General features: G+C 39.5%; 5 protein-coding genes across 20 annotated transcripts; 4 read left to right on the top strand and 1 right to left on the bottom strand.

Annotated features, from left to right (window-relative positions):
• Positions 1 to 301: 301 nt before the first annotated feature.
• Positions 302 to 4386, top strand: LOC108561185 (adiponectin receptor protein). Of its 5 annotated transcripts, none has more exons than XM_017919016.1 (5): positions 302 to 710; positions 2429 to 2582; positions 2664 to 2763; positions 3095 to 3352; positions 3429 to 4386. In XM_017919016.1, the coding sequence occupies exons 1-5, from the start codon at positions 679 to 681 to the stop codon at positions 4103 to 4105; spliced, it is 1221 nt and encodes a 406-aa protein (XP_017774505.1). In that variant the 5' UTR covers positions 302 to 678; the 3' UTR covers positions 4106 to 4386. The 5 variants fall into 5 exon arrangements, with proteins under 5 accessions (XP_017774505.1, XP_017774503.1, XP_017774508.1 ...); XM_017919014.1 differs by having other exon boundaries at positions 303 to 710; positions 2664 to 2769; XM_017919019.1 differs by lacking the exon at positions 302 to 710 and adding an exon at positions 1618 to 1781 and having other exon boundaries at positions 2664 to 2769.
• An 849-nt stretch (positions 4387 to 5235) lies between these two features.
• On the top strand, positions 5236 to 9416 carry LOC108561188 (sperm-associated antigen 6-like). The gene is made up of 7 exons (XM_017919022.1): positions 5236 to 5521; positions 5577 to 5734; positions 5807 to 6218; positions 6269 to 6535; positions 6592 to 6941; positions 8909 to 9115; positions 9178 to 9416. Exons 1-7 carry the CDS (start codon positions 5389 to 5391, stop codon positions 9304 to 9306), a joined length of 1656 nt encoding a protein of 551 aa, XP_017774511.1. The 5' UTR covers positions 5236 to 5388; the 3' UTR covers positions 9307 to 9416.
• LOC108561187 lies at positions 7456 to 7909 on the bottom strand. Its single transcript, XM_017919021.1, has one exon. It carries the CDS (start codon positions 7790 to 7792, stop codon positions 7550 to 7552), a length of 243 nt encoding a protein of 80 aa, XP_017774510.1. The 5' UTR covers positions 7793 to 7909; the 3' UTR covers positions 7456 to 7549.
• Positions 9417 to 9779: 363 nt separating the features above from the next.
• LOC108561183 (RIMS-binding protein 2) lies at positions 9780 to 21117 on the top strand. Of its 12 annotated transcripts, none has more exons than XM_017919001.1 (14): positions 9892 to 10414; positions 10877 to 11082; positions 11347 to 11615; positions 13159 to 13797; positions 14040 to 14525; positions 14602 to 14754; positions 15357 to 15568; positions 15635 to 16426; positions 16494 to 16593; positions 16982 to 17200; positions 17504 to 17931; positions 18020 to 18371; positions 19497 to 19576; positions 20089 to 21117. In XM_017919001.1, the coding sequence occupies exons 2-14, from the start codon at positions 10916 to 10918 to the stop codon at positions 20626 to 20628; spliced, it is 4437 nt and encodes a 1478-aa protein (XP_017774490.1). In that variant the 5' UTR covers positions 9892 to 10414; positions 10877 to 10915; the 3' UTR covers positions 20629 to 21117. The 12 variants fall into 12 exon arrangements, with proteins under 12 accessions (XP_017774499.1, XP_017774498.1, XP_017774492.1 ...); XM_017919002.1 differs by having other exon boundaries at positions 9893 to 10414; positions 17513 to 17931; positions 18017 to 18371; XM_017919000.1 differs by having other exon boundaries at positions 9893 to 10414; positions 18017 to 18371.
• A 2397-nt stretch (positions 21118 to 23514) lies between these two features.
• LOC108561184 (esterase E4-like) lies at positions 23515 to 26273 on the top strand. Its single transcript, XM_017919013.1, has 7 exons — positions 23515 to 23773; positions 24410 to 24541; positions 24606 to 24762; positions 24822 to 25007; positions 25069 to 25256; positions 25385 to 25862; positions 25933 to 26273. Exons 1-7 carry the CDS (start codon positions 23573 to 23575, stop codon positions 26229 to 26231), a joined length of 1641 nt encoding a protein of 546 aa, XP_017774502.1. The 5' UTR covers positions 23515 to 23572; the 3' UTR covers positions 26232 to 26273.
• Positions 26274 to 26399: the final 126 nt, after the last annotated feature.

Genomic DNA, 26399 nt, shown 5'->3' with positions numbered 1-26399 from the left:
ATTATCGGAAAGGTCAATCTGCAAGTCTCAAGAGATTAACATTAAGAAAGTTCCAAATGTTCTTGATTTGACTTATTGCCTGAACATGCGATTTCAATTTACAAACATCTAAATTGGATGTGATTATATATTGTAGTTACGACTTTGGCTTTTGATAACAACAACAATAACAATGAATTGAAGTGAATAATGTTTTTCTCGGTTGCGATGGACTTTGAGCGTCGATTATCAAGCAATTGTCGTGCGGATTAACATGGAAAAACTGGAAGTGCGAGTGCGACGAGGCGTTTAAAAGTAATTGAGAGTTTTGTAGAATTGAAATTACGTCGGAACCGTCCGAAATATGAAAGATAACGGTACGATAATCAAATTTTTATACGTTTCGGTTCAGCGACGTACCTAAACCATCAGCAACATAGGCGATGGGAATATCAATTGATTGTCGTATTTGATATACTGACCGTGTGTACTCAGTCAATCAGTCAGAGTCAGTCAGTCAGTCCTTGACTTCGTCGAACGCGAACTCGTTTGAAAATAAGCCAACCAAAAAAGTATATAGTGCATACATTCGCTATCGAAATAGAAGAAGTGTCTTCGAAAACAAGAAAGAAGGATCTGCAGAATTTGGTGTTTAGAAATTTTAACAAAAAATATCTTCGAATCTATCTTTAATAGAAGATGAAGGGCAAGCAGGAGGATAAACCGCAGACGTAAGTAGTTCATAGTTCACAGATCTATTTCAATGTTCATTACGTAAAATCCAACGTTTGATTTGGCACTAATCCAAGATTCAACTCCAATTCTTGGTAATCTCACAATCTATTAAATAATACATTTTATCTCTGTCGACAATTTTTTTATAACTGAAAATTAAAGTATTTCAATTAGATTACAATATGACTGTCCAACAGGTAGTTGTAGTTTAGCATGATTAGGATAATTCGAAACTGTAAAAAATAATTGCAGAAATAAATTAATTTCATTATTTGATGGGTTCTAAAGTTCAATCAATGTTTAAACGCCAAGGCTTGCGTCAGTATCGAAGCCAGACAGAATAACCAATTACCAATTAATTTCTTAATTGCGAATCGATGATAATTTTTCAGCAAACAATTATTAATAGTGTGTCCAATATCTAAATCTTATCTCTCAATTGTATTACACTTTTCAAAATATTAATAATAAAAAAAACACAATCAAATACATTTACAATAATAATAAGAACTTGTATGCCTATTTCCATATACACCATTAAATAAGTATTATATTACGTTAGATATTTTCTTTGTGAAATTTATTATTTCATTTATTTATTTTTATGTAGAAATTACGAATTACGAATTTGTTTTAAATCTATTAGTATTGTCATCGCCAAATAATAATTAATTTAGTTACTAAATAGCATGTTAAGTTCTTAAATTATTAAAAAGTAATCTGTCTGTAGCGCAATATAGAAATGATTAAGAATCGTTTGAATCGATGTACGATTAGAAAGTAAAAAGAAAATGAAATTAATATTCGAATTTGGCGGCTTTATGACCTGTGCAACTCTTTTGACAGCGGTGATTTTTGTGTCGAAGCGCGTTCGCAGTTGGCACGTGTCATTTTTGACAGTTCGAAAACGACGACGCAACCGAACTCAGCTGACGGTTGCGAACGTCAAAAACTACGTAATATTTCGTGATCGTGCTGATTTTTTTCCGTGTTTTTGCGAACAACGCGATTCTCCGGGGGGGCCAGAGGAAGAAGAAGCGGTAGGACGGAAGGTCCGCCAAATTTTGGTTAGATTTTTCTTTTGTGTTTTCCTTTCTTTGCGACCTCTCCTCGGGTCTATCTCAACAACATAGACACAGGTGGGAAGAATCGCGACTAAATTACCTGTGTATATCGTTTCGAAATCGAGCAATCCCTCAGATTTGTTTAAGCTAAAGATCACGTCAAAAAAATGTAAGCCAATTTTATTTTACATCTCTAGTTCCTCTTTCACTCTTTCTTTACTGTCTTTTCACGTGCGCTACAGTTCTCCACAGTTGTCGTGTTCCAATCATGTCGACTGCGACCATTGTTTATTTGTTTTTGTTTATCAATGATGCATGTGGAGTGGTGACCTTCAACAAGGATAGGATTTAAAGAATGTTTATATCATCAGTTTTATGTTGCTGGAATCGTATTCGGAATCAATAGAACGATAAACAACGTCGCAAGTTTCAACGATGTTTCACGTTAATTGAAACCTATGTAGTTTAGATTGAAACAACAATTGGAGATTAATTACATAATAGTAGTCAACTTCACTGCATATATTTAGAGTTTGCCTGAGTGAGTTCTAAATTGTTTGTTTGGTTTTATTTTATCCATATTGTTCAAATTAATATGTGTGATGCAATTCAATTTCATAATATTGATGTTTTTCTTGTCTTTATTGCAGCTCCAAAATGTCATATTATAGTGACGCAGAAGATTCCATTCAATCCCTGAATGATCATGATATTGGTCTGAGGAAAAGAAAAGCCTGGGATCCAGATACTGAATCAATCACATCGGAAATCAAAGATTTGCTTGAGGAGGATGTCAACTCATTGGTATGTGTTATTTTTAAAAGTTGATTAGATCATACAAGTGTGAAAAAATAAAATCCTTTATATGTTTGTATTATCCTTTAGGTTGAGGAGGATTGTGTTGGTTGCCCATTGCCCTCAACACCAGAGGATGAGAACATTCTGGATTCAGAAATGAGTGATGTGTTGAAGGCGGCAGTCTTAGGTACAGGTAGTGTACAGTCTTGATAGTTTTTGTTTTATTTAAACATTTTAGTTTCACATTTAGTAGCCATGTGTTGTGTGTTTTTGAACGATGCAGAACCGAACTATGTATTCATCCTGGCACGCTTTCGAAAGTCTTTCAATCTCTCTGTCATCGGTCTCCTCGTCTTCGAGGGTTCCATTCATATACACATACATGCATAATTATCGCTTATTGTGGATAACACTTTTGTGTACAAGTTCTGTTGGTGGAGCAACAGACGGAATCACAAAATAGTAGTTTTTTTTATTTCATTTTAACTGTGTACTAATATATTTTTGGTGATACGTAGGTGATGAGCTGGACATCTCTGCTCTGGCCCACAATGCAGCCGGACAGGCGGAAGTCGTCGTGAGGAAGCTCATTCAGGTCGGTTGGAAGGTTTGCCATTTCAACCATCTACCCGCTTGGCTGCAGGACAACGATTTTCTAACGTACGGCCATAGACCGCCGCTGCCTTCGTTCCGCGCCTGCTTCAAGTCTATCTTCAGGTTGCACACGGAGACGGCTAACATTTGGACGCATCTGCTGGGATGCGTTGCTTTCATAGGTATAACTTAGTATATATATATATATATTTATAAATATAATTCTACTAATATTGAATATAATTTGTGTTTTGTTAGGTATCGCAATTTACTTCCTGATGCGTCCGTCGATTGAAATCGAAATGCAGGAGAAGATCGTGTTTGGAGCGTTCTTCGCCGGAGCCATCATCTGCCTGGGATTCTCATTCATCTTCCACACGGTTAACTGTCACTCGCAGTTTATTGGGAAGCTGTTTTCGAAGTTGGACTACTGTGGCATCGCTCTCCTTATCATGGGCTCATTCGTTCCATGGCTCTACTACGGTTTCTACTGCCACTTCCGACCGAAGGTGGTCTATTTGAGCGTGGTATGCGCACTCGGCATCACCAGCATCATGGTTAGCCTGTGGGACAAGTTCTCCGAATCGGCATGGAGGCCGTTCCGCGCTGGCGTCTTTATGACCTTCGGCCTATCTGGTATCGTGCCGGCTATCCATTATGGTCTCGTCGAGGGATGGTTCAATAACCTGAGCCAGAAGAGCCTCGGATGGCTCGTCCTCATGGGCCTCTTGTACATCGTCGGCGCCATGCTATACGCCCTGCGAGTCCCCGAACGCTTCTTCCCCGGCAAATGTGACATCTGGTTCCATTCTCATCAGATCTTTCACGTTTTTGTGCTGGGCGGAGCTTTCGTGCATTACCACGGTATCTCGGAGATGGCTACACATCGCGTCACGATTGGTCAATGCGAAATCCCCGACACGCCCGTATATTAACCACACCCATTTTTATATATACATACACTTATATATAAAGAGAATAACCTCTATTATTATATTATAAATCAATTTGTAGTTCGTACATCATTTTTATTTTCAGAATTTTTTTTTTTTATTTTATTTTTTTTATTAAACTGTTACGCATACATTTACTTACACACTCATATTATATATATATATACCAAAGTTTTTATTCTCTCTTTAATTTAACATTATAATTATTATTATTATAGTAGGTACTGTGTTTAATTAGAACTGGGTACAGGATTTTATCGAAACGGGGGCCACGAAACGCTCGTTTGCTATGATTTAGTATTTTTTTCTCACTTTTTATTTATACAGAGTTGGTACAATTGTTGTAAATAATAAATATATAAATGATGATGATTATGATATATAAATACGTTTGGAAAAGGTTGATTGGCCGTGTTTCAACAACTACTATTCTTCAAATTCTATCGATTTATTAAAATTCGACGTCTCAATTGTGATCTACCTTGATTATATCAACATTATTATTATTATTAATTATCAATGCATCAAGAAGAAAAATGAACTTGTATTTCCAGAAGCAGAGATGCACACACTTTGTTATTGTTCATAATTTCTTTTGCATTGCGTTTACGTTTTTTATTTATTGATATATCATGTTTTGTTTTTATTTTCAGTGAATTATGTATATAATTAATGCTTTAATTTAGTTCAGTTTATTGCTTAATAGTTTTATGATTTTCTTAAAATATATCTCAACGGTACTTCGTAGGTAATTTTCAATTATTTTTGATTCACATAAAAATATGTTTCGTTCTTTATCTGAGAACGAGAGTAAATAAAATTCAGTCGCAATAAGTATTAGCAAAAAGTGTAATAATGATGAAATGGTGACAAACGCGTATTTTGCGATACGCGACGTCTGAATCCATCAACGGTCTGCCGTAGTATTAAATATTTACATGTGTAAAAAAAATATATTTAAAAACAAACTATTTTCTATAAATAGAAATACGATATTCTTTTAAATAATAGGATCCGCGATTAAAAAAATAAATTAATAAAGATGAGAACACCCTGTGTACTTTGAGTGTTTGTTTAATAAATTTATTAATCGGATTTTAAATGCGTTTCAATTTTTAATTAGTTTCGCACACATTACGTAGCATGAATTTGAAGCATTATTTTGTCGTTATTGCTTTCTAATCAAAGTAAACTGTTTATAAATCCTAATCAAACGGATAAACAATAATAATTGAAGTTTTGTTTTGTTTTTGACATCTGTTACGATGCCTCAGATGCGAACGATTCTGCAGGTCTTCACCAATTATCAGAAAGCCCGAATAAGTTTCGTTCAGACCGTTGCAGATTTGGCCACGAAACAGCAGAATGTGGATGTTCTGAACCAGGCGAGGGTGTTGGGTAAGAGGAATAAATAAAAGAGAATAAGTGAAGAAAGTAATTTCAATCATTTCAGATCTGATCAAGCCTTTGTTGTCGGATGTTTGCCCTCAGATCAGGCAATGCGCGGCGATTGCTTTAGGAAGACTTGTGGATGCTGATCCCGATTTGGCGAGGAGCACCCTCAACACTGATCTTTTACCATCGCTATTGGCGGATTTGGATGGACAGAATGTTGCTAATACAAATGGAGATCGTTTTAATTATTTGAATGATTTTGTGTGTGTTTGTTTTTTCTTTCTGTAGAAATATTTTAAAAAGTCCATCCTGTTCGTGATTCGCTCGATCTGCAAGCACGATCATATGCTTGCGCAGACGATTATCGAGAACGGTGGTCTTAACGCGGTGATCTATTGTATGGGCGACTTTGAGCCGATGGTGAAGGAGAGCGCACTCTGGGCAGTCGGTTACATCGCAAGACACGACGTGGAGTTGGCTAGGGCCGTGGCCGACGCCGGTGCCATTCCCAACATAGTGCTATGCTTACAGGAACCAGAAATAGCTATGAAGCAGGTCGCAGCAAACGTTATCTCCGATATCGCTAAGCACAGCGAGCAACTTGCACAACAGGTCGTCGACTGCGGTGCCGTCCCATTCATCACCAAGGCCCTTAACAACGAGGACGAAAAGCTAAAGAGGATCGTGTTGAATACGCTGAGTAAGTAGTAAGTATTTGGTATATTGATAGTGATATAATTTCAATGGCAGGTAATATCGCAAAGCATTCTACGACTTTGGCAGAGGATGTGGTCGAGGCAAACGCCTTCCCCAATGTGCTTATCCACCTAGCCCACGCCTGTCCCAGAGTTCGAAAGCAGGCAGCTTGCCTGGTGCGGGACGTCGTCAGACATTCTCTGCCGCTGACGCAGATGGTCGTCAACTTGGGCGGAATCGGTGCACTCATTGAGACCATTTCCAACGACATCTCCGATGAGACGAGGATGCCGTGCTTTGTGGCCCTAGGATACATCGCTGGTAACCAACATTCTTTCTCCATCGTTATCGTTATTATGTTGTACTTTTTATTACAGGTCATAACGATCAGATTGCTCTCTCAGTGTTGAGCTGCAACGGCGTTAACCTGGTGGCGGACGTGCTGCAGGGAACCGACGACGATGCTTTGCTTGCAGTCTCCGCCTGGACCCTTGGACAGATGGGAAAGCACAGCCCGGAGCACTCCAAACAGGTGGCCGCCGCAAACGTCTTTCCGCGTCTGCTCGAACTTTACTGCTCAGACGTCTCTTCGGAGGACCTGAAGGATAAGGCCAAGACGTGCCTTAAACAATGCCTTCAGAAATGCATGTACATGCCAGCACTCGAGCCCTTAGTTTACGATGCTCCTCCCGATATTCTCAAGTACGTTCTCGGGCAATTTGCTAAGGTACGTCTTTGCACATTTATTTTTCTTTGACTGCATTCATAAATGTATCATATCTCTGATGAAGACATCGGTTATTTGTGTTTATTCCTTGGATATTAGTTTGGAATCTAATTAATGTATTTGATTATACAATAGCACTAGAATAGGTGTACATTTATTCAAACAACATATAATACAAAAAAAAACAACAAATGTAAACTACGCAATTAAAAAATATTTGCACTACTTATATACTAAGATATATATATAGAGAAAAAGAGAGGGAGAGATGTGAAACAAAGGTGTGACAATATTAGCTGTAGGTAACATCGATCGGTTCTAGAGTGGATTAAACATAACTGGTGGAGTGACAGCGATGTATAACATGAACCAATGAATGTATTACGTAAGAACAAAACGGAAATATATTTCTGGGTGTGGATGTAGTTATAATCAACCACACACAATGAACAATAATAATTATAATATAAATGTATGTTTGTCTTTCTTTCTTTTATGTATATATTATAAATATAGTAGAAACCCTGTTATTTTTTTTTCTATATAAATATGTATAAATTATATACACATCATATAAATTTGCCAGTCGTCTTCGGATTCGTCCTTCCTCAGTCTGACTCGGTTTCTTGTTTAATGACGTTGTAGTTGGACTTTTTGGTTTTGAGCATTCTCAGGAAGGATCCAAAGGCGAAGATGGACCTTCGATGGCGCTGGAAGATCTCGGCATAGAGATTGTCGCGAAGAACTTTACGGTCCAAATCGGTGCTGGTGCTTGTAGGTGATGCGACGACCGCCGAAGACGACGTTCTGTTGTTGCTTCCACCTTGAACATCCTGTCTGCTGTTGTCCATCGTGCAATAGAGAGTAATATATTCACTACGGTGTTGTTAAGGCAACGACGAAGATGTTTTTTTTTTATATTCACGAGGCACACACGGGAATTATTTTCTTTTTGTTATTTTCTATTCTTAGCGATATTATGCATGTATATGTATATTTAAAATTTCTTTGAAATTATATGGAATATTTTTTTGTTATGCTTGTATAATATAACAATTTATTCTTCTATTATATTTTTAATATAAAGGCAGGCACGATGTTGCTCTTAATGTTGTTGCAGACGAGGTTGGGCGTAGTATAATAATTTGAGGAGAGAATGAGTACAGTCGCTAGGCCACTATATGTAAAGAAGCACTGTTGTTGTTTCTGATGCTGTTGACTTGCTTGAGATAATCGTATCGGGCGAAGAAGAAGTCACGGTAGACGCTGTTGGCAATGCGGTCTAGGTGTTTGTCCCTTTTGTTTTGCACGTTCTTCTGTTCCTCTTCTGCTACCGCCGCCGTCGGCGCCGTCACTCTGACAATGTACTTGGCCAGAAGCCGTTGGAATTCGCGCACTTCAGAGGCCTCGCGGATTTCCCGCAGGTGCCCACCGCATGCCTCCACCAATTTCATTGACCCACTGCCACTAGCATCCTTCATAACCACCTCATCTACTGTTGATGCTCTCTGGTCGTAAATGTCTTCGTCATCGTCATAGCCACCGCACCATACCTCGGCCGATGTGGATGCCGTCGTTGGCGCCTTCGTTCCCGTCACCTTTCCGCTCTTCGGGAATACTCTGATCTTCTCTATGCGTAGACAGCATCCAAGCACATCACTTTGCATCGCGCCGCGCTGCTCTATCAATGTTCCGTCATCATCTTCATCGAACCAAACGTTCCAACGGACCCCTGAGTTCCTATGTTATCCCACTTGGCCCTTCCGACGGTTTTCTATAATATATGTGATCGACGAATATGCGCATCCCACGGCGATGGCGAGGATCGTCATTGATCAATATGCGCGCGGCGCTGTGCCCCGCAGTTATATTATTATCGTCATTAGCAATTTCAATTTTTAAACATGCCAACCCTTGTCTGAAATAGGTCACATTATGTTTAATATCTTTTTGGAATATTCTTGCAGGTATTGCCGAGCGATCCGAAAGCGAGGAGGATGTTCGTGACAACGGGCGCTCTGAAGAAACTGCAGGAGATTGAGGTAGAACCGGGCACAACCCTCATGGAGTATGTGACCATCATAAACGCTTGCTTCCCCGAGGAGATCGTGAGATACTATTCGCCGGGATACTCAGAGACGCTACTCGAACAGGTGGAGCAGTACACTCCCGAGGTACAAATTGGATAATTCGAATCGATCCTAATATATCATCTAACCTACTATTGTTCGTGCAGATGATGAACATACTAAGGGATGCCAAATACACGGCGAGCGAGGTGCAAACGGACAACGGCATCGTCGTCGACGAGATCATCACAACAACTCCCACGCCTAGCAAAGATCTCAAGTCACTGATGCAGTAACAAAATACATTGCTTCCATTCAAATCACCAAAACATAATTGTCGAGTGTATAGCAGAAACACAACATTGAATATTTAACAATGATAAATTATAATAAATGTGAATGTAGTTAACAGAATGCAATGATATAAAAATGTTAATTGGTATAACTGCTATATTAATATAGATAATGCAACAACTAGATTAGATGGGCGGATGCGCCGGGTCGTTGATGCGCAATCAATGACATCATGCGATCCATGTCTACCAGATATATCTGGAGATCATCGATTCTCGTCCACTTTGGGTGGCCCCTCCCTATCTATGCGTATTTTTATGTATAGTTTTTTTAAGATTCTCCATGTATTAACTTCCACGCACAAAAATGACCATCTACAATCGACAATATTTGATTGTATCTTTTTTAAATGTACGCTTCATCGGCTCATTAATGTATTTTATTTTTTAGTGCTGATCGAATTAGCATTTAATTGTCGTCCTAAGAGGACAGATGGTGCTGGTGAGTAGAGACGGTGGCAGCGGCGTCCATGTCGAGCTTGTGCGACATCGATCACAGTCGGGGCGGCGGCGGCGAGGGGAAGGGGATGAGAGTTTTCCGCGCAGCGCGCACATTTATGGATTTTCCAGGGAAATGCTCTCGGTCTCGCTCTTTCCAGGTGGTTCTTATCTGCGTGCAAGTGAGTTAGAGAACGAACGAACTTGCTCGTGCTAGATAGATAGATACTCGCTTTCTAGAGTGCGAGTACGAGTGTGACCTATAAAATGTTCACCACGATCGCGGCCTCTGTGGGAATAAAGTCTGCTCCGTCCTAAGAGAAAGAAATAGATGATAAATAGAGAGTAGAGTGTATAGAAGAACATTTAAGAAGAAGGCTACCACCATAAGAGTTCCTCTCTTTGATATACAAATACCTATGTATAGTTAGACGACGAGGGATAAGAGCAATCAGGATCAGCGCAGTAGAGTAGTGGACGTCTTGGGAACAGCAGTACCAGCTCAGACCGAAAATCGATTCATTTGACCGTTTAAGAACCATTTTTCAATTTGTCGTACAATCGAGAACCAAAGATTCCTACACATTAATCATAATATTAATAATATAAAAAAGTAAGTACTGGAGAAGTCGTTTTTATTGTTCTTCATATTTTGTCCATATCGTCCGTATCGTTTTAGTAGTCGGTATCTTTGATTTCGGGAGAAATGTAATTTGCGCCACCAGAAGACGGCGCCCTTCTCATTTGTACTATTAACATTTTATTATTAGTATTACTGTTATTACACAAGACGCAGACACATTTATTAGTCAATTATACATACATACATGTATAATACACCAAAGAAGTAATTTTTATTGATCCAACGAAATTGCAAAGCGCCCCATCCAAAAAACGTCGGAGCGTGCGGTTAAACTTTCAACAATTGTGGCATGCTCTTGCATATTAGGCTTTAGTCGATCTGGATTACTGTTGTTATTTATTTATTTATTTTTGTGAATATATCAACCAAAAAAAAAGATGGGGGACGAGTACGTTCGATTTGAATGGTAGACGGTGGTTTCTTTGAGTTTAGTTAGAGCCGAAGTAGAGTGAAGAAGGCAAGAGGAGGGTTATGGATTTAGAGATGCAGTTGCGAGCAGCGGAGGTGCGACGTTCGGACCTCCAGAGGGCTCACGCTGAAGCCCTCACCGGCCTCAGGGACTGCGGATCAGATCAGCTGGATGCAAGGCAGTCGCGGGTACGGGAACTCGAGAAGAAGGTCGCTCTCGAGACCGTGAGGTAATTATATTTAAAATCAAATAAAAAAACAAAAGCAAAATGTCTATGAACTATGAACTGAGCATTGTTTGGCCCCGACCCGGCCCTCATCCTTTTGCTCTTCTATTCTCTTCTCGCACAAAACATACATACATACACACACACATACAACCAATCATCCATCCATACCTTTAAAATAACAATACCACCACCATCGCACATTAATGTTTAACCAATTCAATCCAATTTTACATACACGCATACACATATACATGCTCACAAAAGGTGCGAGGAGTTGCAATTAGAGCTGGCCACGTCGCAGAGGAATTGCCGCCTCGGTGGCATCGGAATAGGTGGAGGCGGTGGCGTCGGAAGCGGCGGCGGAGGAGGAAGTGTAGTCGGCGGTATCATGTGTTCTTCGACGGCGGTTCATCAGTACGGGGGGCCTTCACCAAGTGGCAAGGGCACAGAGATCGATCGTATTATGGCCAAGATCGAACAAGATAATAGGATCCTGGCCGAACTCGATCACACTCGATCCACCACAACAATGGGTGAGTTAGATGTGCCTCTTCAAAAAAAAAATACATGTATCTTCATCTATATATTTTCCTACCCATATCCCATAAATCTATAAACCATCTAGCAGGGTCGGCAGGAGAAAATGCTTTTGGGGGTCAACAAAATGCAACAAATAGTCATAAAATTTCAAAGTCTGTTAGAGTCTGAAGGCCTCATCTGATTTCCCAAAAAAACGACGTCCGAGCCGGCCCTGCAATCTACATGTACATATTTAGCGCTTCACGAAAACATTCGTACTTTCGGTTAGTACAGTATTTCAGTGTTAATCGAATAGATTGATGCATCTTTGTCTGTGTAATCATTATAATTTCAATATTACAACTTTTCAGCAGTTGCTTCTTAATTCAGACATATAATGCATTATATTTCTATTTCATTATTTTTGCGTTTGCGCGCGTGCTCGCGCGCATTCCTGATGGAGATATATATATCGTATGCTTCGACTTTGGCTGCGTGTGCTTTCATCGGATTTTCCTACAGGGAGGGGCGACCTATTTTTATTTTTCATATTTTTCAGACACACTTTAAGGGGTAGTAACCAGTGTGTGTTTATAGATGCACATGAAATCGATATTTGTGTTTTTTACATTAAGCAATTTTTCAATTACTATTTCAATGTGCGAATGTTTCTGTGAATCTTCGGTAATCATATGTATTCGTATTCCTAAACATGCGTGACAATTTGGTGGAATTATAATTAAAAAAAAATCTAATATAATTGGATTGATTGATGCAATTTCGCACTGTATTATATTAATAATTCTATACGAAATTATTTCCTAGTGGAAATTATTTGCGCATGTTGAGTATACACACAGACCATACACAAATCATGAGTACATAGTAATAAATTTGTTGTTGCGTTTACTCTTTCCATGTTTATCCATGATTATCTCATCTCTATATATTCCATTATTCTAGCCTTATCTTTCTGATTGTTACATGTCACTTTTTCGATTTTTGTTTTTATATTTTAGTAATTTTCGCAGCACGCAAAAGTATGCCATGCCGCCTGAGTACAAAAACGATGATGATGCTAATGACCAAAATGATTTTTATCCAAAGATTGCAATATTTAATGCACGAAATCGAAAATGTATCGATTTGTTAATGTCTGTCTGCGCCTATTGTAATTCTAAACATTAGTGAATGTTGTATGCGTTGTATACATATATACATATTATTGTTACTATTATTTGATTGGACCGTCTTCTTGTGACTTCTGTGTTATGGCCTCTTAAGTTATTATATATTCAGTCCTATTTTTTATGTTGCCTACATCATATAAATGCCATTGTTATTATTATTGTTGTTGTTCTGGCTGCTACTGCTGTTACTGTTTGCTGTTGTATTTGTATGTGTGTGGCTGTCATCAATAATGATGATAACATTTGCATACGCAAAACCTCTGACCACCACTGACCATATTTGTTTGTCGATGTGTGTGCTTGTATTTGTTTTGGTCTGGTGTTGGATGGTTGGATGGATGGTCCTCCTTCATTCAATGTTTTGTAGGTGGTGGTGGTTTGGCTACAAGCGCGAGCAGCCACGCGCTGGGCGAGAGCAGTCCGCCCATTTCGCCCATAACGATGTCTCACACCACGCCTTCACTTTATCCAGGCATCCAGTCTTCGGGCAACAACAGCATGCTGGGAGGCCACCAGGGCTACCAAAGTTGTTCGCAACCAAATAACAACAGTCTCTCCTCTTATCTTCCTATCTCCAATAATCCGGTCTATAACTCTTCGTCCTCCGCCGCCGCCTCCAACCTCTACTCGTACGCCCCGAAGACCATCCTCGGCGGATCTGGTGCTCTCACATCCAGCCTCGGTGTAGGAGGTGGTTCCTGCTCGGCGGCCGCTCTCAACATTTCAGGTTTAGGAGGTGGCGGTGGCAACTCTTACAATTCGAACTCCACGTTCACCAATCCTCTGATGACGACTCTGCCCTCACTCAACTCGAGTTACACCAATCCGGTCACCTCCACCCTCAATCAATACAACCTACCACCGCCTCCTTCTTCCTACAATTCGCTGCCAACGACAGGAAGCTACGCCAACAATGTCACCTTCAGCAATCCCCTCAGCTCGCAGTTTAATTCTTTGACCGGAAATATGTCAATCAAACTGAAACCGCTCGAGGAAATGGAATTGGGTAATTATGATAGAAGTAATTTGAGAGAACGCTATTGTTTGTCATCGAAAACCGCCGAATAAGAAACTTTTTATTGTTTGAATTACATATTACGTTTTACTCTAATACCGCATTATTTTAAATTGGTGGGTTTCGATTTTGATAGGCAAACAATGTCATTAATTAGTTGAATATCTTCATCCAATGATGGTGAGCAATTCGATGCTGATGTAGTTGGTCTTTGTTATGTGTTGATGTGACAGGCAATAGGAGGGTGGCAACTCCCTGCACGCCACACCAGACGTGTTGGGGCATCGGAGTCACCGGACTCGGACTGATCGGAGATGGGACGACATCATCGTCAACGGCTGCAGCTGCTGCTGCGGTGGCGAGGTCGCGATTGCTGAACGACGGATTGGACTCGGACTGGAGCGGAATGAGCGGCCTACATATGGAGAGGACGTATTTGAACGGTCACCAGCAACCGATGACATCGTCGCTGCCTCCTCTTAATGCAGCACCTGAAGGCACCGTCGACATGCTCGACATCCCTGGAAAGGGTCGCTGCTCTGTGTACATTGCGCGCTTTTCCTACGACCCAGAGGACTCAGACGAAGAGTTGGCTGTGCAGGCAGGCGATTACCTTCTCGTCTGGGGTGAACCTATCGGAAGCAGCGGCTATCTGGATGCAGAACTGTTGGACGGTCGACGTGGTCTTGTGCCATCACACTTCGCCCAACGGCTCATTGGTACTGCCATCATTGTTATCCGCGACGACCGAGAAACTCAATAATCTTATAGTATCTTCTAATATGTCCCATCCAGGCGATGACCTCCTCGAGTTTCACCAGGCAGTGCTCAGCACTCTTCGGGAAGACGAAATCAATGCGGAGACTTTCGCCGCAGACGTGCAACGGCTCACCGAACTTGCCGAGATGTCTGAAGGACAGGAAGACGACTTAGACAATGGTGAGACAGGTAAAAAAACACTTGCGCATGCCGTCAGTTAGTTAGCAGCAATTGGCAGTGTCGCATGTACGTGGGGAGCGTCTTCATGCCGTGCAAATATTAAAGGACGTGCTGTATGCCCTCGCGCGTATCTACACATTTTCCATATTTGTTGTATTTCACCCGATAAAATGAAAATTTAAACAATTTTTATTAGTTGCACAAGAACGTATTCAAACAGCAACAATAAATAATCTATCCAAATAATTTCCAGTAAGGATGCAGTAAATTTAATTTCTTGTTTATTATTAAGGAATTGCATGTCAAGATAAGGGGATGAGAAGGATTTAATTTAGTCATATTTCTGAAGTGTTTTCGCTTTAGCACAGAGCATGTTTGTTTTAGTTTTAGCGAGCATTAACTTATATTATCATTATTAAGTATGTAATTGAAAGTGAGCGTATTTAGATTTATGATAATTAATTATAACTATAATAGTTATACGCACGCATACATAAAGTAGCAATCAAACTAATGAAACATTCACATTTTCCGTAAGATTTGTTTTTGTTGTTGTTGTAAGATTTTAATCTAGATTAGTAGGTAGTAGACTGATGAATGATGACCAACAGACTATTTCTTCTCGGTGTTAGTACCGGCCCCGAAGCAACTGACTTTGGAACGACAGCTGAACAAGAGCGTTCTTATTAGCTGGACGTCTCCAGACATTGGACCTGGTAATCAGATCGAGAGTTACCACGTGTACGTGGATGGCGTCCTCAAGACTACCATCAAGGCCACCGAGAGGACGAGAGCCCTAGTCGAAGGGGTTGATAGCAATCGGGTAAGATGAACGAACGTGGAAGCACTCGCTTTATGAAACTCTTCACTTTCTGTTCTCTTTTCATAGCCGCACAGGATCAGCGTTCGCTCAGTGACTGCAAATAGGAGGACATCGAGGGATGCCGCATGCACCATGATCATTGGCAGGGACACCCATCAGTTGGGACCGAGCGCTGTGCGCGCCTCCAACATCACCTCAACGCAGGCGGTAATCAGCTGGCTTCCTGCTAACTCCAACCATCAGCACGTGGTGTGTGTTAACAACGTGGAGGTGAGATGCGTGAAACCTGGTATCTACAGGCACACGATCACCGGTCTTGCTCCGAACACTCAGTACCGTGTAACGGTTCGAGCGAAGCACCATCGAGCAGCACAGAACGTGGCCAACGTCGCCGAGGATCTTCCTCTTCCGGCTGCAGCTCACACCGACTTCCGTACGTTACCCAAGGGTCTTCCCGATCCGCCGAGCGAGATTCAGTTGGAGCCGGGTCCACAGGACGGTACACTCCTCGTCACCTGGCATCCGGTGCTCACGCCTCACGCTCACGCCGGATCCACGATCACCGGTTATGCCGTATTCGCCGACGGAAAAAAGGTCACCGACGTCGATTCCCCGACCGGAGATCATGCACTCATCGACATCGGCAAACTGCTCGGCCTCAACCCTAAACACGTCACGGTGCGCACGAAAGCGCGCGACGGTCAATCTGCAGATTCACTGCCCACCCTTATACCCATGACCGTCCTCCGTGGTGGCGCCAATCGTAACTCTCGTCAACAGCCGCACTCGGCGATGCCGATGCACATGCGGCAACAAATGACTAACCGTCAGCAACAACAGCAGCATCTGCAACAGCAGGTGATTATTTTAAAAACATTGTATAAACCTACCTATTCTTAAATCACCTACTTTTACGTGCCATTAGGTCATCGAGCACGATGAAAACTTGAGTGACAAGGAGATCTTTCCTAGCGCCCCTCACCGTCAGCAGCATCCGCAGCAACAATCCGGAATCCCTTCCATTGGTGAGTATCTCTATCGGTCGCTCTATTATACTTAGCGAATTCCTTCGAATTTTAACCAAACCAAGAATTATAAGAAGCAGCACGTGGTACTGCCCCCAACGTCCGCCTCCCGCCCCTCGAAAGTAGTGTCGAACAAGTAGACAAGTATTAGAGTTAATGGAGGCGAACTTAGGGGGTGGTTTGGGTGAGTTTGGTGGTTACCATTTGTAAGTATTCCTAGACAGACCGTTAGTTATCGCTAACTTTAGTTTTACTTGACAGAGTAGTAGATTTATTTAGAGGAAGAAACGTTATCAAATCCTGCGTTCCCGGGATATGCGAAGAGGAGCAGCACTCTAAACAAATCGAATGCCCTTTGTGATATTGTTCACTTTGTTTTTAAAAGCAGCACACCGATCCCTTACAGAGATCACAAAAGACAGTTACGACGGCATGAGCGAGGACGAAATGATCGATAGAAGAAATGCTCAGCAACAGCAAAGACAACAACAGCAACAGCAGCAGCAGAGGGTGCAGCAACAGCAGCAACAACAGCAGCACAGCAAACAGCAGCAGTATTATCAGCAGCAGCAACATATGCAACAGCAGCAGCAAAATCAACCACAAGGTGGGATTAGATATTATAAAATTGATTCTAATGTGGCATGTATAAATGTAGACGAACATACTGAAACACCAAAACACATATATACCTAACACACCTAACACGCAAACACCGTTTCGACCCTTGTGTGGTATGGTAAGGTAAGGTAAATAGGATAACAATGAACATGGACATTACATAATAATGATATGTTGAAGAGGTTTCCTCGATGGTCTGTCCTCTCTTGTAAAATATTTTTTGAATCAACCTTTTTCCGATGTCTTCGATCCTAATACCCTGTAACATACATTTGTTAATTGGGTTCAGTTATTGCAGGTCAGGTTAGGATGGGTCAGCGCGGTACGCATCAACAGCAGCAGCAAATGAGAGGTGGTATGTCCCAACAACAGCAGCAACCACCGACAGCGCAAAAGAGGGCACGTTGGTTCGTCGCACTCTTCGAGTATGATCCATCAACGATGTCTCCAAATCCTGACGCCTGCGATGAAGAGCTTCCTTTTTCCGAAGGCGACAGCATCAAGGTGTGGGGAGACAAAGATGCGGACGGTTTTTACTGGGGCGAATGTCACAACAGGCGCGGCTATGTTCCGCACAACATGGTCATGGAGGTGGAAGGTGGACAGAACAGGGATCGAGACCGATGGGCTGACATCTATGCTAGTATGCCCATGAAGCGGATGGTCGCACTCTACGATTACGATCCACAGGAGTTGAGTCCGAACGTCGACGCCGAAGTGAGTCTTCTTCTTACATGATTACCACTTGATTATAGTGCAAAACTCTACCCGAATGTTCTTCTTTCCTTCTCCCCCCCAACTGCAGGTGGAATTGAGCTTCACCACCGGCCAGATCATAAACGTATACGGAGAAATGGACGACGACGGCTTCTACATGGGAGAGATCGAGGGAGTGCGCGGTTTGGTTCCATCCAACTTTCTTACTGAAGCACCTGATCAGTACGGTGGAGGTGCAGGAGGGGCAGCAGCAGTTGGAGCAGGAGTAAGCGGATTGCAGCAACAGCAGCAGCAGCAACAGATGGGCATCGGTAGAGGTGGAGGACAGCAGGGTGCGTACAACGCTATGCAGAGGGGTGGCAGGGGTCATGGCCCCGGTGCCAGAGGCCCACCACCGCCACCACGTGATAACTCCGGTCGATCTACTCGCACCAAACCAGGTATTCCTCCAAAAAATCCTCTCGTTATCTCTCTATTTCCCTCTCTGAAATACACATTCTCTCTGTCTCACACACAAACATACCCTTCTTACCTATATTTAATCTGCCTATCAATGTCTTTTTTTGTGCGTGTGCAAGTGTGGCTTTCACAACGAACGAATAAATCAAATACATGCCTGCTGGAGAAACCTATATTTTTTAAATTTCACATGCTTGGCAAACTGTTGTATTGTTATTACGTATATTTTCGGTTAAACAGTTTTATTTTATATTTTCTTCTCTTTTAACTAATTATTTATATATGTGTATTAAGTATGTGTATTTAGTAGATCTGGATGTCGTATTAGCAAAACACGGTCGATGAAGGGGAGGAGTTTTAATTCGTTTATTCTTTCCTTTTGATTTTGTTTGATCATTTTGGTATAATGCCAATCGTGGCAGTATGTACGTGTTTTTGTTTTTTGTTTTCTCGTTTGCGACTGTACAGATTGTGCTTTAGTTGTTTATGGATTTCCGGTGCCTGGGGGGATGTGGGATGGGTCTAGGGTGTTGCGGATTTGCTGGGGGCGTTTCTCCCTCACTTTTGTTGTTAATGTTCGAGCCAAGTCGTGAACAGTACAGTACAGCCCCGCCCCGCAACACCTAGTCACGCACCACCCCGTTCCGCCTATCGATCATTCACCGACTGCGAGTAATTTAAATGTGCACTTTATATGTATATTGTATGTATATGAATAATGGATGCGCGCTGGCCTTTACTTTCTTTCTCTATCTCTCTCTCTCTCTATCTATAATTTCTCTAATGCTGTTTACTGCGGCACGTACGGACAAACACACCCGCCCCTTCCCGCGCGCTCCCCTAAGACGAATTCGAAATACTCGGAGGAGGTATCAAACCATACCGGCCGGTATCATTTACTCACACAACTTGCAAACAAATATCGCCTATTTCGGCTGGAGGAGGACCCATCGATGGGTGTTTGAACTACTTTTACAGACTGACTGACAGACGGTTAATAAGTGCGAATTAATTGCAAAAAGGGCTCAGGGGTAGATGGTGTGGGAGTGTCCGTATCGTTGTCACGGGGGCAGCGGCTGACTGTATTGTGTGTTGTCTGTTGCTAGATGCCTGCCCTGTGTTACCCTCTCAGTCAGACACCACCAACACCGCGCCACCGAACACACAGGGTTTCACCGAGCACCAGGTAACTGTCTCTCTCTCTCTCTCTTTCTGCCTCTCCATATATTTCTCTCTCTCTCTTTCTTTGTCTATCTTCCGTACCTCTTTTTACTTCTGACTTCTTTGAACCAAGAAGAAACAAGACAACTGCGACATAACCCCGCTCATCCGTCTAACAACACCCACATAACAAAACACGCGACTGTAAACCTATATATCTCTCTCTCTCTCTCTCTTCGTACAGATACTCCGATCTATGCATTTCGGACACATAGTGTTTAGCCCTGCAACTACCACCCTATGTTGTTATTTCATTTTGCATGTTATATAAAAAAAATAAATGTTGTGTGCGTGTGTCTGAATATATATACGTATATATAAATATATATTTTAAGGTATATTTATATGTATGTATATATGCACCTGCTGTTGTTATATATACGTATATATTGGTACTTTGTAAATATTATATCGCTAAGGAGTCTGAATGCATGACTAAACTGCAGCCGCTAAAGAGATGATTGTGAATTTTTACAGAGGAGAGGTCCAATGAGCGGCCAGAGAGGTGGTAATTTCGTTTCCAATCAGCAGCAGCAACAGCAATTGATGCAGCAACAGCAAACGCAGCAACCTCAGCAGCAACAGCAAAATCCTAGCAGCGGCGGTTTCTTCAGTAACGCAACTGTGAGCAGCCTCTTTGGGGGCGGCACTACAACGACGCAACCAGCTAACAACCAGCAGAACAGCACGTTCGCAAATCAATCCGGTCAATTCGGCAACGCAACTAATCAACAACAGCAAATGCAGCAACAGCAGCAGCAGCAACAACAGCAGCAACCTGGAAGTGGTGGATACAACAGCAGATTACAGCAAAAGGGTATTCCGCAAGTCATTCCCAATGTTAGCCAACCGATGAACGTTCAGATGGGCAATCAGCAGCAATCACAGCAGCAGCAGAACGCGACTGCAGGTCCAAATCTGATGCAGAAACTGAACGAGATGACTGCGCCCGGCGGTGATATCCTCTCCAAAGGCAAAGAACTTATATTCATGAAATTTGGCTTGGGCGGAAAATAACCGAATTGCGCATTACTACTACTTACCACTTCTTCGCAAATGATCTCAAAAGCGATTGAGCTATATCAATAAATTTGCTAAATTGTTAATGGAATTCAAATATAAACGGTAAAGATAATATTAAAGCTTTAAAGTTCAAGTGAAAAATAACAAAAACAACGCGCGCCTATATAAATACGATTATAGAAAGAAATATATGCGCACACACACACAACATCTGAATCTCCTCTCTATACGTATTACAAAATATGGCAATCCATGAGGTGCGGAGACAAGTTGTGGTGCGCACTCCAAATGTGAGCATATCTTTGTCAGGTAAACAAAGTCAAAAACAAAACGAAATAAGGAAAAGGATCGAGAGGACCTGTCAGACCTTGTTCAGTATTATACATATTTATAAATATTTAGATAATAATGATTTACGTGAGTACAAATTCGACCAAACAATATGGAAAGCAGGAAACGAAGAGGAAATTGACAAAAAAAAAACAATATAATGAAGAAAAGTAGAGGCAAACGTAGAATATTGTATAATGACTATTTATGGGTAAGACAAAACCGGAATCGGGTTTACTACAGATTGCGATCTTTGGTTTGGTCTAGATTCACTCAATTTATAATTAATATATTAACAAATTAAACGCGCTTCTTTGATGAATATGAAATGTAAAGTTATTGCCCTATCAATTAAGTAAATAATAATTATTATTATATTCATAACGATGAATGATGTGTATACATATTAGGTTTATATTTGTACATAGATTTGATTAATTCAAATTGCCTCCGTTCTTGTTCGTTGTTGCACCCAAAGGAGAAACAGTGAAAATGGGATGAACATTCAAATTGATGATGGTGTACATATTGAAACTTAATATTCCACATAGGGTACATTGAATATCTACTATTGTTGTGCCTTTTCAAAAGCAAAAGAAAATATTCCTTTTGGTGAAATGTTGTTAACGCACACACTCGGATAGTCGATATCTCCTTATTATTCTCGTTTTCATATCGTTATATACATATATATATACACACACATGTATATAGAGACACTTTAATTGTTATCGTTATTAGTGTACATTTAGTGTTCATGCTTAGGATTTCCTTACGCATTATTATATGGCTTGATACATTCATTAATATTTATTGTCTATGAAAGACAAATGGAGCGAATTTGTGTGTGTGTTTCTTTATTTGGCTTTTGGAGGCGATCCAAAGATGACAATACTAACTGCAACATTTAGTCGCGCCTCCAAACTTCAACAACAACAATCATCACTAACGCCACTCAAGTAGGTGTGTGTGTGTGATTGATGGGTCGTGAGTGAGTGAGGGAAAGTCTGTATATAAACAAACAATATAAATATCAAATAACACTAACCGAAACGCTTATAAAGAAGGATATGAAAAAAAAAATATGAAAAGTATTAATCAGGATCGCATATCACTGAGAGGATCCTGTAGTAAAAATAAAAGTGCTGATGATAAAATACAAAATTAAAATTGTTGCGTTTAAATTACTTTTAAAAGATATATATATATATAAATCATACTGGCTTCAATGTTTCATGTATTATACACTCTGTACCAAAAAAAGAATAAATAAATAAAAATTATATATATATATATATTACATATATTACAATATATGTCCGAACGGATATGTATTTTATGTTTTGAGAAATAGGAACTTTTTCCCCGAGTGTGCGATCGAAACAAAAGACTACAAGAAAAACTTTTGTTTGACGAGAGTTTGGCTGTTGGAAGATTCAGCTTGGATTACCACTTCTTTTCAGCCTATATACAATTAGAAGACTATTTCTTGTTAAAAGGAAATAATAGTCATAGTATTTAGAAATTCTAGAAAGTATTGTTTATTTGTACCATCAGTTAATAAATAAAAATGAGCAAATTGTATTTATTAACCCTCTTAAGAGTTTGATTTTGATGCATTGTATGAAGTGGCCACTATTTTCGCTATCGTATTTTATTATTCACAATGCGATATTCGGTATAAGCGCTTCGCAATACAAGAGACCATGATGAATATATACGACAACTACATAATAATGTTTGTTGAAACATTCATATATAAACTAATAAAAATGAATAAAACATAATCAAATAAAAAATGATCAACTGTTATATAACACTATAGATCTTCAATCGTATATTCATTAACATTAATTCGTTTGCTTCGAATTGTTATCTAGATACGTAAACAAAAGACATTGAATATTTTTTTCCGGTGTTACAAACTATCAACTTCTTAAATTATACATAATATCATATACTGTAAATATTACAAGGAAAGTGTATCATTTATATATTTCTTCTTTTCCTCTCCACACTTCACTTGGCTTGTGTATTTTGCATAATTTCGCCAGCTACTGTCATTTATATAATTGTATCTTTTAATTAGAGATAAAATTGTATGCATTATTGCATTCTTAAATGTTATTTCAGTTGCCTATATAGTTTTCTTATATCGTAATTATTTACAAAGAATATGCCTGGAAATGAAATTAATGAAAATGTATGTTTAACGTGAGTAACAAATTTGACCTTCGTCCATAATTGAACAATTATTTAAATGGAATAAGTTAAAATAGTTATTAGTTATTGACATCTAATATCTTTTATTTACAATATATTATTATTTTTTTGCGTATGATTTGTATTTGAATATTTTTTTATTATTATTAAACCTCTTGTTTGCTATTTATTAAACTATAAATAAAACAAATGGCATGTAGCGTTTGAAAGTAACACGATATATTCATTAAAAACAAAAGGATTTCGATGTATTTGCGATATCTTAAGTTTTGATAAACAAGTGGTGCGCGTCAGCGCCAAGTACCGGTCTTAACGAATCATTTTATTGCATAATTTTAGATTCAGTTGGTGTGGTTTCATCGAGCGTACTGGAAGTGCGCGCATCATGGGTTTCATCAAGACGTTATCTCCTGTATTTTTCGGTGTCGTTCTCTGGTACATTTTCTTGAGTAACGACGAGATTCTAGTCGAGCTCGACGATGGAAAATTGAGCGGAGGCCAATTTTCCGATAGGTTGGGTGGAAAATTCTACGCGTTTCAGGGCATTCCGTACGCCAAACCGCCAATCGGAAATCTCCGTTTTAAGGTGAAGATTATAATCAAAACACGTTTAAAATAGACGAAAGTACATATTGATTGTAATTGTGTTGTGTAATTGTCATTTTAATTTGATTAATTATCTGTTAGACATGTTATCTACAGACTTGACTTTCAAAACCAAAATAGAATTTGTTATTGTTTCAACGGAAACATCTAGATATATTTTATATTTGAGACAGAGCCGTCTTTATGAGAAACTTGTCAAACTCGAAAAACCTTCCTCAACCGTGATATACTAAAGTGTTTCTCAAGTCATAAAATATCCAACATTTTACCCATGACGTTTATTGGTAATAGTAATTTTATAATTTCATTCAAAATAAACAGTAAATTTCATCAAAAAGATATATAAAATATTGTAATTTGAATGTTTCAATGTACAACATTTATTAACTTGCTAATTAAATTTAATTGATATAAACTTATTTTCAGGTTTTATTGATTAATTTAGTCTCAATTTTAATATCACCATATAATGTGGCCTTGAAGTAATGTATTTTTAATACTTTTGCTTCAAACAATCAACATTTCATTATTATTATATTTACATTAATTATTAATAACAAGTGTTATTTATATTAAATTATCATATTTTTTTAAAGAAATATAATAATTGTTTCAGGCTCCACAACCTGCAGATAAATGGGAAGGAATTCTAAATGGAAGTCAGGAAATCAAGAAATGTATACAAAATGAGTTAGGAAAGAAATTCGGCGAAGAGGATTGTCTTTACCTCAACGTCTACACGCCAGAAGTATAACTAAACATTGGTCTTTGTTTTTTGCTTAGTAAATTATCGTTTTTATGTTTTTGTTTAGATACCTAAAGTTGGAGCGATTTTAAAACCTGTGATGGTGTACATACACGGTGGAGCTTTCTTAGAAGGATCCGCTTCAATGATCAGATTGGGACCGGACTATCTAATAACGGAGGATGTTGTCATTGTGGTGATCAACTACAGGATCGGAGCTTTAGGTGATAAATCACAAAGCGCGTATGTTCGTATCAATAATATGTGTGCGTATATTTGAAAGGTTTCATGAACTTGGAAAATTCCGACATTTCTGCTAACAATGGCATGAAGGATCAAGTAATGGCTCTGAAATGGGTCCAAAAGAACATCGAAAAATTCGGAGGAGATCCAAATTCGGTTACAATTTTCGGAGAGAGCGCTGGTGCAGCGAGCGTTGATCTATTAATGCTTTCACCATTATCGAAAGGTAATCTTCTCTCGCTTAAATATAAATCAAGTTCTTATTTCGTTATATTACTTTGATTTAGGATTATTCCAAAGAGCGATTGCTCAAAGTGGAAGTGCTCTCGCCGATTGGGTATTTGGCACCAAAAACAATGCCCTTCCAGTTGCTAAGTATTTAGGCATCCAGTCCACCGATCCAATGAAGATTGCCAATGAATTGAGAAAAGTTTCATACGAAGATCTATTCAGAGCGCAGCAAAACACCGATTGGGTAAACTTTACTTAATTTCAAATAACAATCAATAAGATAACTAATCTAATCATATAATTTACTGTTTGTATTTTTATTTCGTAATAGAGAAAGAAAGTGTTCATATTTTTACTTTTTGTTTCATGTAGAATATCAAAATATCCAAACTTTGGAACGGTGGTCTTATCATTGAGGGCAATGGCCCTGACAGTTTTTTACCAGAACACCCACAAAAGATACTTCAATCTGGACAATTCAACAAGGTCCCTCTGATAATTGGGTTCACCAACAAAGAAGGAATCCTTATACAAATTATGCAACATTTCACCAACACTCATTACAGTGTGAGAAGAACGGATGATATACCATACAGCGGAAGTAAAGGAGACGAAAACTTGATCAAAAACCTGGAAACTGCTTTAAACGAGGAGTATTTCAAAGAAAAAATTCCTAAGGAATTGACCGAAGATGCAATTGTTATGTGGTCGGATATTTGGTTTAAAGGACATATTGTAAATTCCGCTCAATTACATTCAAAACATCACGACGTTTATCTGTACGAGTTCTCGTTGGACAGTAAAATGAATTTCTTCAAAATGCTGACCGAGGCCACGGCCAAATATACAGGTTTTGTTAAAACACTTACAATAATTGCATTGATTTTTAATTTATTTGTATTTTGTATTTATTTCATAAGGTGCGTCACACGTCGATGATCTAGGTTATTTGTTCAAGCATAACTTGTCGTCGGACGTAGAAGAAAATAGCATAGAAGATACGCTGATTCGAAAGATGGTCAAACTTTGGACAAACTTTGCGAAATATGGTGTGCCGACACGACAAGAGGATGACGTCTTAAAAGGTGTAATCTGGAAACCGACGAAGTCTGATCAAATCAATTTCTTGAACATTACGAATGAAATGTTTAAATTTGGTACTTACAACTACAAGCGCATTCAAATTCTGAACCACTTATTCAATTATAGATCAACATAGTTTGATGGAAAATGGTCAAATTTATTTAGTTTTTAATTATATTTTTGTATATAATAGAGGTTGGTGAAATATAATCCAAATGTTTGGTACTTGATAATTCATTAATTATTTTTATATGTTAGGATTAGAGCAACTTAATTTACTTGTTTCGTTAAAAATTGAAAAAAC

This window comes from Nicrophorus vespilloides, unplaced genomic scaffold (genome assembly GCF_001412225.1).
Source record: "Nicrophorus vespilloides isolate i.1.1-1 unplaced genomic scaffold, Nicve_v1.0, whole genome shotgun sequence".
NCBI classification, from domain to species: Eukaryota; Metazoa; Arthropoda; class Insecta; order Coleoptera; family Silphidae; genus Nicrophorus; species Nicrophorus vespilloides.
This window is presented reverse-complemented; position numbering and strand designations above follow the sequence as displayed.

Coding starts and splice junctions, on each gene's coding strand:
- LOC108561185 (XM_017919014.1), top strand. CDS start 679: ATGAAGGGCAAGCAGGAGGATAAACCGCAGAC. Junction 2,583..2,663: donor AGGAGGATGTCAACTCATTG/GTATGTGTTATT, acceptor ATTATCCTTTAG/GTTGAGGAGGATTGTGTTGG. Junction 3,353..3,428: donor GGGATGCGTTGCTTTCATAG/GTATAACTTAGT, acceptor GTGTTTTGTTAG/GTATCGCAATTTACTTCCTG.
- LOC108561188 (XM_017919022.1), top strand. CDS start 5,389: ATGCCTCAGATGCGAACGATTCTGCAGGTCTTCACCAATTATCAGAAA. Junction 6,536..6,591: donor GGCCCTAGGATACATCGCTG/GTAACCAACATT, acceptor TTTTTATTACAG/GTCATAACGATCAGATTGCT. Junction 9,116..9,177: donor TGGAGCAGTACACTCCCGAG/GTACAAATTGGA, acceptor TTGTTCGTGCAG/ATGATGAACATACTAAGGGA.
- LOC108561187 (XM_017919021.1), bottom strand. CDS start 7,792: ATGGACAACAGCAGACAGGATGTTCAAGGTGGAAGCAACAACAGAACG.
- LOC108561183 (XM_017919000.1), top strand. CDS start 10,916: ATGGATTTAGAGATGCAGTTGCGAGCAGCGGAGGTGCGACGTTCGGAC. Junction 13,798..14,039: donor GCTCGAGGAAATGGAATTGG/GTAATTATGATA, acceptor TTGATGTGACAG/GCAATAGGAGGGTGGCAACT. Junction 16,594..16,981: donor ATCCGGAATCCCTTCCATTG/GTGAGTATCTCT, acceptor TTTTAAAAGCAG/CACACCGATCCCTTACAGAG.
- LOC108561184 (XM_017919013.1), top strand. CDS start 23,573: ATGGGTTTCATCAAGACGTTATCTCCTGTATTTTTCGGTGTCGTTCTC. Junction 23,774..24,409: donor TCGGAAATCTCCGTTTTAAG/GTGAAGATTATA, acceptor TAATTGTTTCAG/GCTCCACAACCTGCAGATAA. Junction 24,763..24,821: donor CTACAGGATCGGAGCTTTAG/GTGATAAATCAC, acceptor TATATTTGAAAG/GTTTCATGAACTTGGAAAAT.